Source organism: Sus scrofa, chromosome 4, assembly GCF_000003025.6.
Source record: "Sus scrofa isolate TJ Tabasco breed Duroc chromosome 4, Sscrofa11.1, whole genome shotgun sequence".
NCBI lineage: Eukaryota > Metazoa > Chordata > Mammalia > Artiodactyla > Suidae > Sus > Sus scrofa.
In genome coordinates this window covers 90793361-90809373 of record NC_010446.5, presented here as the reverse complement: position 1 = coordinate 90809373, position 16013 = coordinate 90793361, and the positions used below count along the sequence as shown (strand labels likewise).

Here is a 16013-nt window from a genome sequence, read left to right as displayed (position 1 = left end):
AATCCATACTGATATGAATAAAAGAATGAATTAATGACGAGAAGAGAGATTTTTTTCCTTTACAGTAGAATATCATTAATAAACTAGAAGGAATGATGGAATTAGAAAATCACCATTTGACAAACTATCACAGTAATAATTCATCTAAGAAACATTGAAGGATGCTAAAACTAGTGAGTGAAAGTTTGATGGGGAATGGTATATTTACATAGTCTGAAAGTATTTTTTCACAACATATTTATTCATTGCGAAGAGGAAAACAGTAATTTTAAATGGAGAAAACCAAATGAAACCACTTTAATCAAATGATCAAGTAACAGGACAAATCAAAATGTGTTCCTCTTGTTGGAATTCAGTGAGAAGTATACAACCTCAATTTTGTGATATTTCTGCCAAAAATTTATAACCTGACTCCAACCATTAGAAAATACCAGGTGTGAGACTTTCCTGGTGGTCTAGTGGTTAGGGTTCAGCACCTTCACCACTGTGGTCCGGGTTCAATCCCTGATCTGGGATCTGAGATCCCACATCAAGCCACTGTGCACCCAGCCAAAAAGAAAAAAAGAAAAAAGAAAATATCAGGTAAACCCAAGTTGAGAAATACTCTGGCCTATAGCCTTCAAGTGTTAAGGTTATGAAAGTTAAAAAAAAGGACAAGAAAGAATAGGAAGTGCTGCAGTTATTGAAGGAGACTAAAGAGACAAAGAAACAAATGCAACCCCATCCTCCACTGGACCAGTTCGCTATTGTGAACAAAAAAAGAACAAAGAGAGTCATTCATCATCCAGGTATATAAAGGGCTAAGTCGCAATTCACTGTGGATGCCCACAGACAGTGTGCCCTGAAGGCAATTTAGGATGGAAAAAAACAGGATGAGGATCTCTATGCTTTGGATAAACAGACCCTTAGATAGTGAGAAGTACCTCTCAGGAAGAATTTCAGGAGTTTCTGCTGTGGAGCAGTGGAAATGAATCCAATTAGTATCCATGACGGTGTGGGTTCAATCCCTGGCCTCGATCAGTGGGTCGGAGATCTGGTGTAGCCGTGAGCTGTGGTATAGGTCACAGACACAGCTCAGGTCTGGCGTTGCTGTGGCTGTGGTGTAGACCGGGAGCTGTAACTCCGATTCGACCCCTAGCCTGGGAACTTCCATATGCTGCAGGGGTGGCTCTAAAAAGCAGAAAAAAAAAAAAAAAAAAATTCAATGACCCAGATGCTTGCATGTTCCCATATATAAAAGAGTACTAAAACCATGAACTTGAGATGGCTGTGCTTTGTGATTAGCTGTAATCTTTTTACCAAGGTGTATGCTTGACTACATGTATTTTCTAGCCCCAAAATATCACATATATGCTGGCTCCTCCCTGACCTCTTCAGAACATTTTCTCAGAGCTACTAAGAGGCTGTCTCCTAGGCTATAGTTCCCAGTAAGGTCACTGAACAAAACTTAAGTCACACTTTTTTGTCTTTTTAGGGCTGTACCCACGGCATATGGAAGTTCTCAGGCTAGGGGATGAAACGGAGCTACAGCTACTGGCTTACTCAGCAGCCACAGCAATGCCAGATCCGAGCTGCATCCAAGACCTACACAGGAGCTCACAGCTCACAGCCACACAGGATCTTTAACCCACTGAGCAAGGCCAGGAATCGAACCCAAATCCTCGTGGATACTAGTCAGGTTCTTAACCCACTGAGCCACAACGGGAACTCCCTCAGTCACAACTTCTGCCTTGTGTGTTTTCCTTTTAGTCGACACTATACACTTGATGTCTTTGGGACAGTCGAAACTTGAATAGGATATGTAAATTAGAGAATAGCAATGTGTTGATAGCTCTCGATTTTGATGGCTGTGTTGCGGTTATGTAAGTGATCTTTGTTTGCATGAATTACCCTCTGAAGTATTCCAGGGTGATGGGTATAGGGTCGTTGGGGAGGAAGAAATTTTCCTCTACTATTCTTGGTTCTTCTGGCTGATCTAAGAATTAAATTAACCTGAGACAGATTAACAGGAGAAAATCAAAAGTTTAAATAACAGGTATACTTGGGAGAGATCCAGGAAAATGGAATAACGAGCCAAAATGGCTCAAGACACCTCCTTGAATACTATCTCCAGCCAAAGACAAAAGAAAGATGTTGGGGGCAGGGGAGAGTCGTGGGGAAGAGGCCAGGAAAACACCATAAACAAGAATAAAGTTGTTACGCAGATTTGCGTCCTTGCCTTCTCCATTGAAAAGAGGTTTCCAGAGATTTGGAGTCAACCTTCTCTTCCTGGTACTGAGAGGGAAGCACCCTTACACAAGGAGACATCTAAATCTCTCTTACAAAAGGGAAACTTCTCGATTTTCAGAGCTTCTCTCCTGTTTGATATTTCCTTCTTTTTTTTTTTCTTTTTGTCTTTTTAGGGCCGCACCTGCAGCATATGGAGGTTCCCAGGCTAGGGGTCACCACAGCTTATGGTAATACTTGATCCTTAACCCACTGAGTGAGGCCAGGGATCGAACCTATGACCTCATGGATACGAGTCAGATTCATTTCTGCTGAGCCACAACAGGAATTCCTGCTATCTCTATTTTTAAAATAGCCAACTCAGAGTTCCCTTGTTGGGCAGAGTTAAGGATCTGGCACTGTCACTGCTGCAGCTTGGTTCAATCTCTGGCCAAGGAACTTCTGCATGCCACTGTCGAGGCCAAAAAGAAAAAATAGCCAGCTCAAAATAATCAAGATGTCAAAGAGGTATATTTTGAGGTGGTATATTCTACTTTCCTTCATTATACCTTTTTTTTTTTCTTTTTTGGGGGGGATTGTCTTTTTTATCATTTATTTATATATGTATATATATTTTTCTACTGTACAGCATGGTGACCCAGTTACACAAACATGTATACATTCTTTTTTCTCACATTACATGTTCCATCATAAGTGACTAGACAAGTGTTCCCAGTGCTACACAGCAGGATCCCATTACTGATCTATCCCAAAGGCAACATTCTGCATCTATTTACCCCAAGCTCCCTAATGGTCACACTCGGATTCCCCAAGCCAGGGATTGAATCCAAGCCCCAGCTGTGACTTAACACCACAGCTATGGCAAAACCGGATCCTTTAACCCACTGAGCTGGACTGGGGATCAAACCTGTGCCTTCACAGCAAGCCGGGCTGGTGCAGTCGAATTCTTAATCCACTGAGCCACAGTGGGGACTCCTTCCCTTCATTATTCTTTGATAAGAGAACCCGGCCAAAGTTAAGCATAACAGGTCAGCACAAGCATTAAATATACAAACATGCACACATTGGGGAGAAATCTCCCACCTATCAAGAAATTCATTGTGGAGTTTCCATGTGGCACAGCAGGTTAAGGATCCAGTGTTGTCACTGCTGTGGCTTGGGTTGCTGCTGTGGTGTGTGTGCACTCTCCGACCTAGGAGCTTCCACATGCCTCAGACGTGGCCAAAAATGAACAAATAAATAAAATTTCACTGTGCTACAAAATTCTCCAGATCCTTGAGGAAAATTCATCAATATGTATTCTGTCTCTTATTATGGAGATTAGCCTTCGGAAACACTTCTGACTCAAAAATTTAGAGGTTTGTGGTGGTCTGCAGTCAGCAGATTTCTCCTGAAGTTACCTGATCCTTCTACTGTCTGGTCTATTTATTCTTAGTAATTTTTAAATTTCCATTTCCCTACCTGCTTTATTCCCAGAAGCTTACTCTGAAACCAGTGCAGACTCTGTGGCTGGTGCCTCCCTTTTCTAAGGAACAGGCCATTTATAACAGGCCATTCTGTGAGCAAAATTATGGTTTTACAATTTCTCGCTCTTTTAAGTATTTCTTCATCCTCAGCAGCATCCAAAGCATTTCTTCGCTGTTGCCGCCTCCTCCAGAATTAATTAATTCATCAAATATTTATGGACAAAGTACTATGAGCCATACCATTCTAGAACCTGGGAATACAATGGGAAATAATGTCTCTGCTCTCATGGAATTTACAATCCACTAGGGAGGAAATAAGAAAGATCCAACTCCCCCCACTCTAAGTTTTTCTCAGATGGTGATATTTGCTAGAAAACAATAACAGATAATAAAAATGACTGGGTAAGTTCCTTTCTAAGAAGCCTTCTCTCTCTCTCTCTCTCTCTTTTTTTTTTTTTTTTAAGGGCCACACCCGTGGCATATGGAGGTTCCCAGGCTAGGGGTTGAATTGAAGCTGCAGATGCTGGCCTACACCACAGCCACAGCAATGCGGGATCTGAGCCGCATCTGCAGCCACACTGCAGCTCATGGCAACACTGGATCCTTAACCCACTGAGCAAGGCCAGGGATCAAAACTGCATCCTCATGGATACTAGTTGGGTTCATTTCCTCTGAGGCACAGTGGGAACTACCCTAAGAAGACTTCTGATCAGAGACAAAATGAGGTAGAACCAGCCGCAGGAGGGTCTGGAGGAAGGGCAAATGCAGAGTCCGGGGAAACAAGCCAAGCATATTTAAACTCACTGTAAGTTCCAGGTGTGTGTTGTGGTGGTTGTTTCGGTGGTTTTACTGCTTATTTCAAACGCGTGTCTCCACATCACAGGCGTTCAATGTATGTACATGGAAGAAATGAACAGACAAAATAGCAGAAGGGCTAGAATTGCAACTGACAGCACTTATGGCATAAACCTAGCCAGAACCCAGGTTGGGACACAAACCCATGTGTCTGGACTTGAACCAAGCCAAAACCCGGACTGGGACTGAACCCACAGGGGTTTTGTTTTGTTTTGTTTTGTTTTGTTTTTTTGCTTTTTGTCTTTTTGCCTTTGCTAGGGCCGCACCCGAGGCATATGGAGGTTCCCAGGCTAGGGGTCTAATTAGAGCTGTAGCCGCCGGCCTACGCCAGAGCCACGGCAAAGTGGGATCCAAGCCACGTCTGCAACTCACACCGCAGCTCACGGCAACACCGAATCCTTAACCCACTGAGCAAGGCCAGGGATCAAACCCGCAACCTCATGGTTCCTAGTTGGATTCATTAACCACTGAGCCACGATAGGAACTCCTTGAAGCCACAGTTTTTAAATTAGAATCACTCACCCAGTGTCTGGACTGACCGAGGTTCAGGTTCTTTGTGCCTCTGAGCAGAAGGAATTCAGCAAGAGACAAAGTGATAGGCAAGAAATAGGCTCCTCCTTGGTATCTGGTAAGAGAGTATTTGACCCTATAAGGTCAAACTAGGACTGTCAGGGTACTTATCAAATCAGCAGAAGGGTGGTCCTTAAACTCCTGCCCTTGGTCTGAGCCTGAATGCAGGCCTCACCCCATCCTCCACCCAATGACCTGAGGCATATCTGGGCCTCCACTAGTCAAGCAAGCCTGCCTCCTTCTGATGGCTTTCTTGAGCAATTATTGGCTTACAATGAGCTCCCAAAGTTCCCTAGGGTTTCCCTCTCTATCTATTGTCCCAGATTGGAACTTCCACACCTACCTGGGTAACTATCCTACTCCATCCCTATCAGAATCAGGGAATGAGGGAGAGATGTGTGAGGCTGTGTGGGGATGGGGGTGGGGAGGCAGAAGTCAGGAAGCCTTGAGGACCAGGTTAAGGGTTGTAATTTATTGCAAGTGCGATGGGAAACCTTTGCACGTGTGTCCTTAGGAGGGAACTTGATCTTATTTACATTTAAAAAGATCAGCTTAATGGAAATAGGGAAGCTTGTGTGGAAAAGCTTCCTCTTTGAGCCTGACCTACCAGCAAGAAGTCTGTGGACTCTGAATTTGTGCTGCACAGTTAGAACTTGCAAAGCCTAGCTCTCACGGGAGTTCAGCGCTGACTCCGGTGACCTGCAGCCCAGCTCCGCCAGGGCTACCACCTTCCTTCAGATTTAGTTTCCAGACCCAAAATGACCTGGGCTATTCAATGATACAGAAACCTTTCTTTCCACCTTCTTTTCCTCAGAGGTTTGATCCCACCTCCTTTCTCCCTGTTCTTTTGTAGCGAGCCTGCTGCTGAGCTGGGGATGCTGCAGCCCACTGTCCACACTGATGCTGCTCCTCTTACTCCCCGTAGGACCAACACGGACCAGATCACAGCATCTTCCTTTCCTTTTCCATTTCCTGTTGTTCTGACTGTTCTTTTAAGTCAATTTCATCCTCCCTGACTTTCTGACATTCTCCTAAAAATCCAAGGGAGACATTTCTGACCATGTGCCAAATTCTGAAGGCTCCTCACCCTCTCACTCTCATCTTCACTCTGCGGCAGAGCAAATTTGTTCTCTGTAGCCACAAGCTTTCCAGGTACCTTTTAAGTGTTTCCCTTGTTCCTTAAGTTTGTGATAATTTCCACGACTTTTTTTTTCTCTACCACAAGCTGACACATGGTTCACAGAGTCAGAGTCTTTCTTCTCTATCTATTCAGTGATGAATCCCTTCAACCTACGGGGTCTCGGGTCTGGAGCCTGAGTCTTTGAAATCCCCAATGGTGGGCCAGCTGACAATATGATGAGGTCATCGTAGGTAACATGCGCTATGCACCAGCTATGCACCCGTGAAGTTGGCCCTATGCCCCCATTTTAGAAATGAGGGAATCTGAAGACAGTATTTTAGGTAACTTGCTCAAGGTCACCCAACCTTAGGAGATGGAACTAGGATCTGAGCTCAGGTAATCTGCTATCTTAAAGCCTAGTTGAAATGTCATGGGCAAGTAGGGGGGAGCCTATATGACACTGAAAATGAGCCATGAAGATGTACAGATAAGACCTTCAGTGGCTCTGATGGGGATGGAGTAGAATAGTTACACAAGTAGTTGTAGAAGGTCCCAATAAGGGATCATAGATACAAAGGGAAACCTAAGGGGCTCTGGGAGACCCCTGTAAGTTAATAATTGCTCGAGAAAGCCATCAGAATGAAGAAGGCTTACTTGACTAGTGGAGGTACAAGATATGCCTCAGATCATTGTGTGGGAGGCAGGGGGTGGTGATATGAGGCCTGCATTCAGGTTCAGACCAAGGGCAGGAGTTTAAGGACCACCCTTCTGCTGATTTGATAAGTACCATAGCAGTCCCAGTCTGAACTTATAGAATCAAATACTCTCTTACCAAATACCAAGGAGGAGCTACTACTTGAAGAAAGAGGAAGAGGCAATCTTTTCCCACCTCCACTGCCCTTGGATTATAAAACTGTAGCCCACCTAGTCCTCAGGCCAGAGCCTCCTTGCCTGCCTGCTTGCATCTCTCACAAGTGTCTTAATAAATCTATTTCTTGACTATCACTTTGTATCTTGCTGAATTCCTTCTGCTCAGAGGCACAAAGAACCTGAACCTCAGTAAGTCCAGACACTGGGTGAGTGATTCTAATTTAAAAACTGTGGGTTCAAGTTCCAACCTGGGTTCTGGCTAGGTTCAAGTCATAAGTGCTGTCAGTTTCAGCTCCTCTTTGACCTTGAACATGAATAAAGCATATTGAGAGGAAGAGGCTCTAGTTCCATGCATCAGTGCTTGGCACCCACAGTACAAAGGCCAAAGATGTCAGGCACCAGGACTCAATTCCTTTTGTTTCAAATATATCCCAGCTCTTGGAGGACTTCCCAATTTTTAAGAGTTGGAACTCATGGATAAGCTTGCCCTGATTGCCAGTATAACCCTGTCCCTGACAATGGCAGACCCTGTGTGCTATCTTTGAGAGGTTGTCCACTACTTTGCTGCTGCTCTAACAAGTCTGAAGTCTGCTCAGCTCCTCTTCCTGCTGCTTGCAGGTGGGGGGACCATAAAATATGGAATTTCTCAAGAGAGAAGCTTCTATCTCTCTCTTCATGCCCCTGAAGGAAGCATGAGGGGACAATTTCATTTCTTCCCTGTGGGTTCTCCAGGAACAGAAAAATGGACATAGCACTCAAAAAACAAACAAACAAACAAAAAAAGTACCACATCAACCTTACGGCTGATGTTGAGGAAGGAAAAATTTTCCCTTTCACCCTTTTTAGGTTCTTTTGGCTCATCTAAGAATTAAAATGACATGAGACAGATTAACAGGAGAAAATTTTAAATTATGTATGAATGGAGGCCCCATAAGAAAAATGAGATGCAAGGACAAGTCAGGCAACTGGGCTTAGATGCCACTGTGACCAAAGCCTCTCTGTGTCCCATTCTGTTAATCTGTCTCATGTCACCAAAAAAAAGAAAAAAAAAAACTTCCTCTGGAACACTAATAGGAAGGATAGGTTTGAAAAAATAGAAACTCAAAATATAAGGATAAAGGACACAGATAAAAGAGATCTGGGTGATGACAAATGAGAAGAAAAAATAATGGAAAATTCACATAATGAAAATTGGTGACCCCAAAGAAAAAATAGAACAAATTAAACAGAAACAACAGCAAACACATTTCTTTTAGATTTTTGGATATTCAAATTGAAAGAATTAAAGATAATTCTAATATGTAATGACCACATCTTGATGGTGGGGGGAGAATGCTGGAAAAATTCTATTCCTTCATTCTTTAGGTAATCCAATAAAACACAATAAGTGGGGTGGATGTGCCTATAAAAGGAAATAAAAATGTTGGCAGGACTACAGTTAAACACAGGCAGTCATCTAGGAGAAAAAGAACTGGCTCTTTTGTCTTTGAGGGCTGCACTTGCCGCATATGGACATTCCCAGGCTAGGGGTCAAATCGGAACTACAGCTGCTGGCCTACACCACAGCCACAGCAATGCCAGATCTGAGCTGCCTCTGTGACCTACACCACAGCTCACAGCAATGCCAGATCCTCAACCCGCTGAGCAAGGCCAGGGATCGAACCCGCACCCTCATGGTTCCTAGACAGATTTGTTTCGGCTGAGCCACGATGGGAACTCCCTCACTTTCTTTTAAACATGCATTGAAATGCATTGGCTCGCAACCTCAGCTGAAGGAATTGGAATCACTTGGAGAGGTTTAAAAAACACATGGATGAGGAGTTCTCTTGTGTTGCAGCAGGCGGGGGATCCGGCCTTGTCACTGCTGTGGGGTGGGTTGGATCCTTGGCCTGAGAACTTCCACATGCTGCAAGTGCGGCCAAAACAAACAAGCAAAACAGCAACAACAGTATCAAAAACCCATAGATGCTTGAGTGTCCCCCCCCACACCCCCATCAGATTTAATTGGCCTGGGATGTGGCCTGCTAGCTCTAATGTGCAGCCCTGTATAAGATCCTTTGCTTGGCACAGCCCCTTGTGCTGATGGAAAAAGAGCGGAGAACGGAGAAGGCAAAAACAAGAGCCCAGTGTATTGGACTGTAAAACATCAGAGCCAGAGACAAGGGGAACGTAAGGTGTAACCCCAGAAGGCACCTTTGGGATTCACAAAAAGGCCTCAGGGCCACAGCTGGGGCTTGACATACACCTCGCCACTCATTTCATACCTCAGCGCCCTCCAGTTAAGGACATTAGGACTGAAGGTCCCACCAGCATAGACAGTGTTAATCTCCTCCGGTGACAACACATAGTCCCACATGTTCACATCTCCAATGTCTCCCACCAAACACTGGTTCTTCTCAAAGCCCCCAGCAAATGCATCTTGCTCCTGCCCCAGGATGATGCTTGCCTGTGTCCCCAGAGAGTAGCCCCTCTTCAGACTTCTCCTCACCATGGGCTTCCCGTCCACCCAGAGCTCTGTAATCCCTGAGGTGGACTCCCACGTCATACAGAAGTGCATGGGTTCAGAACTCTGATGAGGCTTGAAAATGACATCGGCACCACCCACGGATATACTGTACACAGCAGTCTTTCCCCTGAAGAGGAGGATCTCGTTATACTGTGTCTTTGTGGCGTAAGAGAAGAGGCTATAGTCACGGTTCAGGTCGGTATAGACACGCAGGCACACAGTAAAGGCCGTGAGTGGTTTGGTGAGCCTTGCAGTCAGACTCACATAGGAGTTCTCCGACTCTTTGGGGAAGACAAAGGCCTTTCCGATCATGTCTGTAGGATGAAAAACAGAGAGGGGAAATGTCAGCAGCAGAGCTTTGTTTTAAAAAAAAAAACAAAATTCGACTGAAATTTAAAGATCTAATTGTCTTTATTCAACAATTCATGAATCAGGCATCTCCTCTGGCAGATACAAAGGGACTTCGAAGAGCTGGACAAAGCAAAAGATTTTATAGATAGAGGAGGGTGGAAAGAGGAAGTTTCCAGCAAAGAGTGGGTTATTTCAGGCAAGATCACTGTCCTATGGGGAGAGAAAGGGATTTTATTGGGTGGATTACTTCATTAGAGAAGCCAGGTAATTCCAGACTAATAGAAATTAATACCAGGTAATTCCTGGGAGAGGCTGAAACTGCAATTAGGCTAAATATTAAGTCTTGGTTTGATGACGTGGGGCAAACACAAGTGACTCCACTTTGGGCTAGCCCTCTCTCTTTCTCTTTTTTAGTAGCAGTGCCCCCCCTTTTAATCAACTTGAGAGATGTGTTCAAAATTTAAGGCATTGGCCCCACTTGATAGCTACTGCTCTGTAGTTCTTGTATCTTTGACTGATCCTGTGTAATATTCACAGGTCATGATGTTTTCTCAGTGAATCACTGTGGCATTCAGAGTTTCAAATTTTTTTATTTGATCATTTTCTTCATTCCTTTCCTAATGTAGGGAGATCATTTTCTTGGTGATTAGCAGCTGTGAAATATGCATTTAAAGCTTGTGAGAGGGAGTTCCCTTCGTGGCTCAGCAGTTAACGAACTTGACTTGTATCCGTGAGGATGCAGGTTCAATCCCTGGCCTCACTCAGTGGGTTAAGGGTCCGGTGGTGCCATGAGCTGTGGCATGGGTCCCAGACATGGTTCAGATCCTGCATTGCTGTGGCTGTGGTGTAGGCCAGTAGGCTGGCAGCTGTAGCTCTGATTCGATCCCTAGCCTGGGAACATCCACATGCTTCGAGTTCAGCCCTAAAAAAGGAAAAATAAATAAAATAAATAGAGCATGTGAGAGAATACAGCATGCTAGGAAGATGACTATGACTATCACAAGCAGGATTATTCCAAATGTTTGCAGAGCACATTGGAGGTCTGGTCCCCAAGATTCAAAGCAATCGAAATCTAACAAGTTAAAGAGGAGTTCCCATCCTGGCAACTAGGAACCATGAGCTTGCGGATTCGATCCCTGGCCTCGCTCAGTGGGTTAAGGATCTGGCATTGCTGTGGCTATGGTGTAGGCCAGCAGCTGTAGCTCTGATTAGACCCCCTATCATGGGAACCTCTGTATGTCATAAGTGCAGCCCTAAAAAGACAAAAAAAAAAAAAAGTTAAAAAAAAGACTCCATTGAAATGGTCACCTTTTTAAGCAAAATGGCTTGCTCAGTGATTTTTGTAGCTGAGTCTCAACTCCACCAAATGTATGAATCCAAGGGCATGAGACGGCATTGCCTAGCGTACAGACACCTCCTTCCTCAGCTAAGAGACAATCAAGGGTTATCCTATTGCAAGAACAACTTTGGCCAGAGAGTCTAAGGATTTTTGTTGGACAGCTACTGCTTTAGCAGTGAATTCTGCAATATTTTCAAGAGTTAGGGAGTGGTTTCTGATTATAGCCTCCTTTGTATTCATTCCCAGCCATGGAAGTCCAGACCTGCCAAAGGAAGCAAATTCTGAATCATGAATGTTTCCTGGTAGGTTCTTTCTAACTGACAATGTAAATTCAGAGGAGTTGACCAGTGAGTTCTATTTGTTTGTTTGTGGACAGTTAGGGGCACAGTTAGATACCCTAAGAGGCAGTGCCTGGTTATATGCCAGCCATCTAGGCATTTATAAGACCCAAGGAGAATGACAATCATCACAGACAAAGATGAATCCTGTCAGGACACAAACCACTCCTGCTAAGGTGACACAGTTAATGAACTCTAGTGTCATGGACCCATCAGAGTTTTTGATGACAAATAGCAGTCCAAACAATGACTCCCCTTAGCAGTGGCCAGGGAGATATGGATAATGGTGTTATCTTTCTAGGCAAATGTCAGCATAAAGGAAAGAGAGCAGAAGAGAGGGCTTTGTGTTTAGTTGAAGCGTGAAGTGATCCAGTGTCTTGGGTGGAAGCAGTATATATCAATGTCAGCTAGTTCTGTTCCTCATCTATTTGATTTTGATGTCTCCAGCTGCTGCGCAGGACTAGAAGTCAAATGGAGCCTTCTACTGTGAGATGTGTACCTAAGGTTCAAGTCCCTGACTTTTGGCCGCTACTTGTATAGTGAGGAGGACCTTCCAAAGAGATTCAAGGCAGTCTTTGTTCTTGGTGATTCCAAATCAGAATGGCAGAAAATTGGAATCATTCATTAGAGAGTCATAGCCAAATTCTTTAGAAAAATAGAAGAATTCAGGATCCAGTCCAACTTTACAGATAGATAACAAAACTCCAAAGACAATTAATAGGATTAAAATTTAACATCTAGAAAGGTGCACATATAATTTTTCTCTATATAATATCCCCTTTTTAAAAACAAAGATAACCACAGTAAAACTAATTTGTTTGCATTCAGCTTGGCCTGATTATTTACAGAAACACAGCAAGAATAGTGATTGATCATAGAAGCTCTCTTGAAGACTGCTCTGTTGGAACCTTGTAAAGCAAAGTACCAGACTGATTTTTCTGAGGGGCTTCATTGGTTCCAGAAAGTTAATATCAGTACCTTAAAAGTGTCTGGGCACATCTGAGTCTATGCACATCTCCCTCAACTATGACATTTCCGTCAAAGCCTTGCAATATAACCAGTATTTCCAATTGTGTCCTGTTACAAGCAGAACAGACTCTTATTGAATTTATGTAAATGACTAACTATAATGCCATGAAAAGAATATTCAAGAGTTTTCAAATTCAGGAGGGATCAGGTAGAGAGAAAAAGTAAATGTTTCATCTTTGTTTGCACAGGTATACGTTGCCAAATTGCTTTAAACTGTAAATAGCTTAAGAAAAAAGGTTTCCTGAAGTCTGGTGAAATAATGATTAAGGAACCAGCAATGTTTCCAACCAAAAAATCCTTAAAAAATTATAATCATCCTTCTTAATTCATTCAGTCTCATGCAATTAATATATGTTGGCTTGAATCCAGGTTTTCCATTAATTTTATAAATTCTTTTTTTTTTTTTTTTTTTTTTTTTTTTTTTTGCTTTTAGGACCAAACCTGCAGCACATGGAAGTTTCCAGGCTAGGGGTCAAATCAGAGGTAGCTGCTGGCCTGTGCCACAGCCACAGCAATGATGTGGGATCCTTAACCCACTGAGAAAGGCCAGGGATGGAACCTCCATCCTCATGGATACTAGTTGGGTTCTTAACCTGCTGAGCCACAATGGGAACTCCAATTTTTATTTAATTTTAATTTCTCTTTGGATATTTAAGAGAATAATATAGCAGCTTACCAGAAAAACCCCTCAGCATCTCATCACCTCTGGGAGGGACCCATATAGGGCCCTCCATGGAAGGTAGACATGGGGTCTGTAAGGCAACTTAGGTTTAGAGTCATGTAAAAACAATTCAGAGGGAGGATTAGTAGACTGAGCACTCAATAAAGGAGGAATAAGAAAACACTGGAAAGCACATTAGTCTTAGAGTTTTGTTTTAGGTACTTTCTATGTTTATTTCATTAGTCTTTTGCAGCACATTTTTAAAGGAAGCTATTTTGGAATTTGGAGGCTTTGGGGGGCTTCTGCATGCTGATTAAAATAGATATTCTTTTCCACTTGTTTGACTTGAGAGTGCTTGCTTTCAAGTGCTTTTTTTTTTTTTTTTTTTTTTGCTTTTTTTAAGGGCCACACCCAAGGCACATGGGAATTCCCAGGCTAAGGGCTGAATCAGAGCTATAGCTGCCAGCCTGTGCCGCAACCACAGGAACCACGTCTGTGACCCACACCACAGCTCACAGCTCATGACAACGCTGGATCCCTGATCCACTGAGCAAGGCTAGGGATCGAACCTGAATCTTCATGGATACTAGCAGGATTTGTTTCCGCTGCACCACAACAGGAACTCCTCAAGTGCGATTCTTAAATAATCTTATCGAATTGGAACATTCTCTATAATGGCCATTGTAATTCTACATTGTTTTCAGTAAGACTTTTGCCATTTTTGTAGGTATGTACAGCTTCCAGGACTATCACTCATAGACATAAAATAAGCAGGTGTACTGGAAGGTAGTGTCTCGACTCTTTGTTTCTTGGGGTTTTTGTTTGTTTGTTTGTTTGCTTTTTAGGGCTGCACCTGCAGCATATGAAGGTTCCCAGGCTAGGGGTCCAATTGGAGCTGTAGCTGCTGGCCTACATCACAGCCACAGCAACTCGGGATCTGAGCCAGGTCTGCAACCTACACCACAGCTCACGGCAACACCAGATCCTTAACTCACTGATTGAGGTCAGGGATCAAACCCGCAAGCTCATGGTTCCTAGTTGGATTCATTTCTGCTGTGCCACCATGGGAACTCCAATTCTTTCTTTTTGGTCACATCTGTGACAAGCAGAAGTTCCTGGGCTAGGGATCAACTTGGCATAGCAGTGGCAACACTGGATCCTTAACCACCATGCCACCAAGGAACTCCTGGGCTCAACTCTGTTGAATTCAAGAATTCCTTTTTTTTTTTTTAAGTAAGCCTTTGGGTTTCTCCTAGTCAGTAATACCTAAGAGAAATGTGCCACTGGGCTGTGGATTGTGTAGTACACCTCATTGCATGGAAATTTTCTTGAGGTTGGCAGGTAATCTAGTGTCTATCTAACCTGGGTTCCATGGCCAACTTATCCTAACAAGGGAGTCTTAGCATTAGGTGGTGAACACCCCAAGAGCTTTTTAAGTGTCTGGGCTATGCTTACCAATTTTGTGGCTTCTTTTTTTTAACTTGTAAGATTTCCCATTAGCAATAGCTTTCATTTATTAAGCCCAGTCCAGCTTAAGTTGGACCAATCTGATCCCCAACCCAGTCCATTTTTTCAGTTGGACCCAGCACAACTCTGGCTAGAAGCCACCAGCTGTTCCCAATGTGGACTTAGAGGGTTGGGGAAAAGACTGAATCAGCAAACCCCAAAGAATGGGGACTGCAAACTGGAGTCCCTCACAATGGAGAACTCCAGACCAAGCCATTGGTCATTCCCAATGTGGAATCTGGGGAGTATCAAGGCTGAGATGTCCAGTCAAGTAAGGAACTGACTGGCAAGCCAGTTAGATCAGGAGCTTGATGCAGAGAGCGGAGCTCAGAATATAAGCAACTTACCCTGGACCCCAGAGAAAAAGATAGAACTCAAACCGAACAATGGGCGTTCCCGTTTTTCTCGTTTCAGAAAGGGTTGGAAGTCATTTCTGGATTTCATCGCTGCAGACAAATCTGTTAAATTAAGTCAAATTCACCTGAGTAAAGCTAAAGATCTAATGGGCTTTTAGTCCAATGATTCATGAATCGGGCTGCTTTCCATCTACCAGACAGAAAGGAGTTTGGAGGAGCTGTACTAAATGAAAGTCTTTTATAGGCAGAAAGAGGTAGAAAGAAGAAATTTTTAGCAAATGGCAGATTAGTTCAGGTGAGATCACCTTTCTATGGAGGAAAGAAAGAGACTTATCTGGTGGACTACCTCACTCATCCTAACCAAGTAATTCCAGATTGACTGGTTAAAGGTCACGTTCTTGGGAGAAGCTGAAGCAGCAATTAGATTAGGTATTAAGTCTTGGTTTGCTGATGGGGGCACTTATCTCAAGTGATGCCATTTTGGGCCTGTTGTCTCTTTTCTAACCTTGTTAGGCCACCAAGATGTATTCTCTCGCAGATTGCACTGAGGAACCACAGACTGCCCTCTTGCCCAGACCACAGTCCCTCCCCCATGCCGGCCATTAACCTGGCTTTGCACAGGCAACCTTGATACCAAAGCCCAGCTACCATCTGGAGCAGTGCCTACCTGTCTGGGCAAAAGCATTAGAGAGGCTAATGATGACCAGGAGACACAGTGACAGCTTCTCCATGTTCCCTCCCTGTGGTCACCGTTCCCAGAATCTGGGTTATCCTCCTGGAAAGAGCAGCAGTAGCTGAGTTATCCCAGGCTCAGATGTCT

General features: G+C 43.7%; 1 protein-coding gene across 1 annotated transcript; it reads right to left on the bottom strand.

Moving 5' to 3' along the window:
- CRP (C-reactive protein, pentraxin-related) lies at window positions 8354-16013 on the bottom strand (the record flags this gene model as incomplete). Its single annotated transcript, NM_213844.2, is given in 2 exon segments — window positions 8354-9927; window positions 15861-16013. Coding segments are annotated over 2 exon segments (669 nt in total). The 5' UTR covers window positions 15925-16013.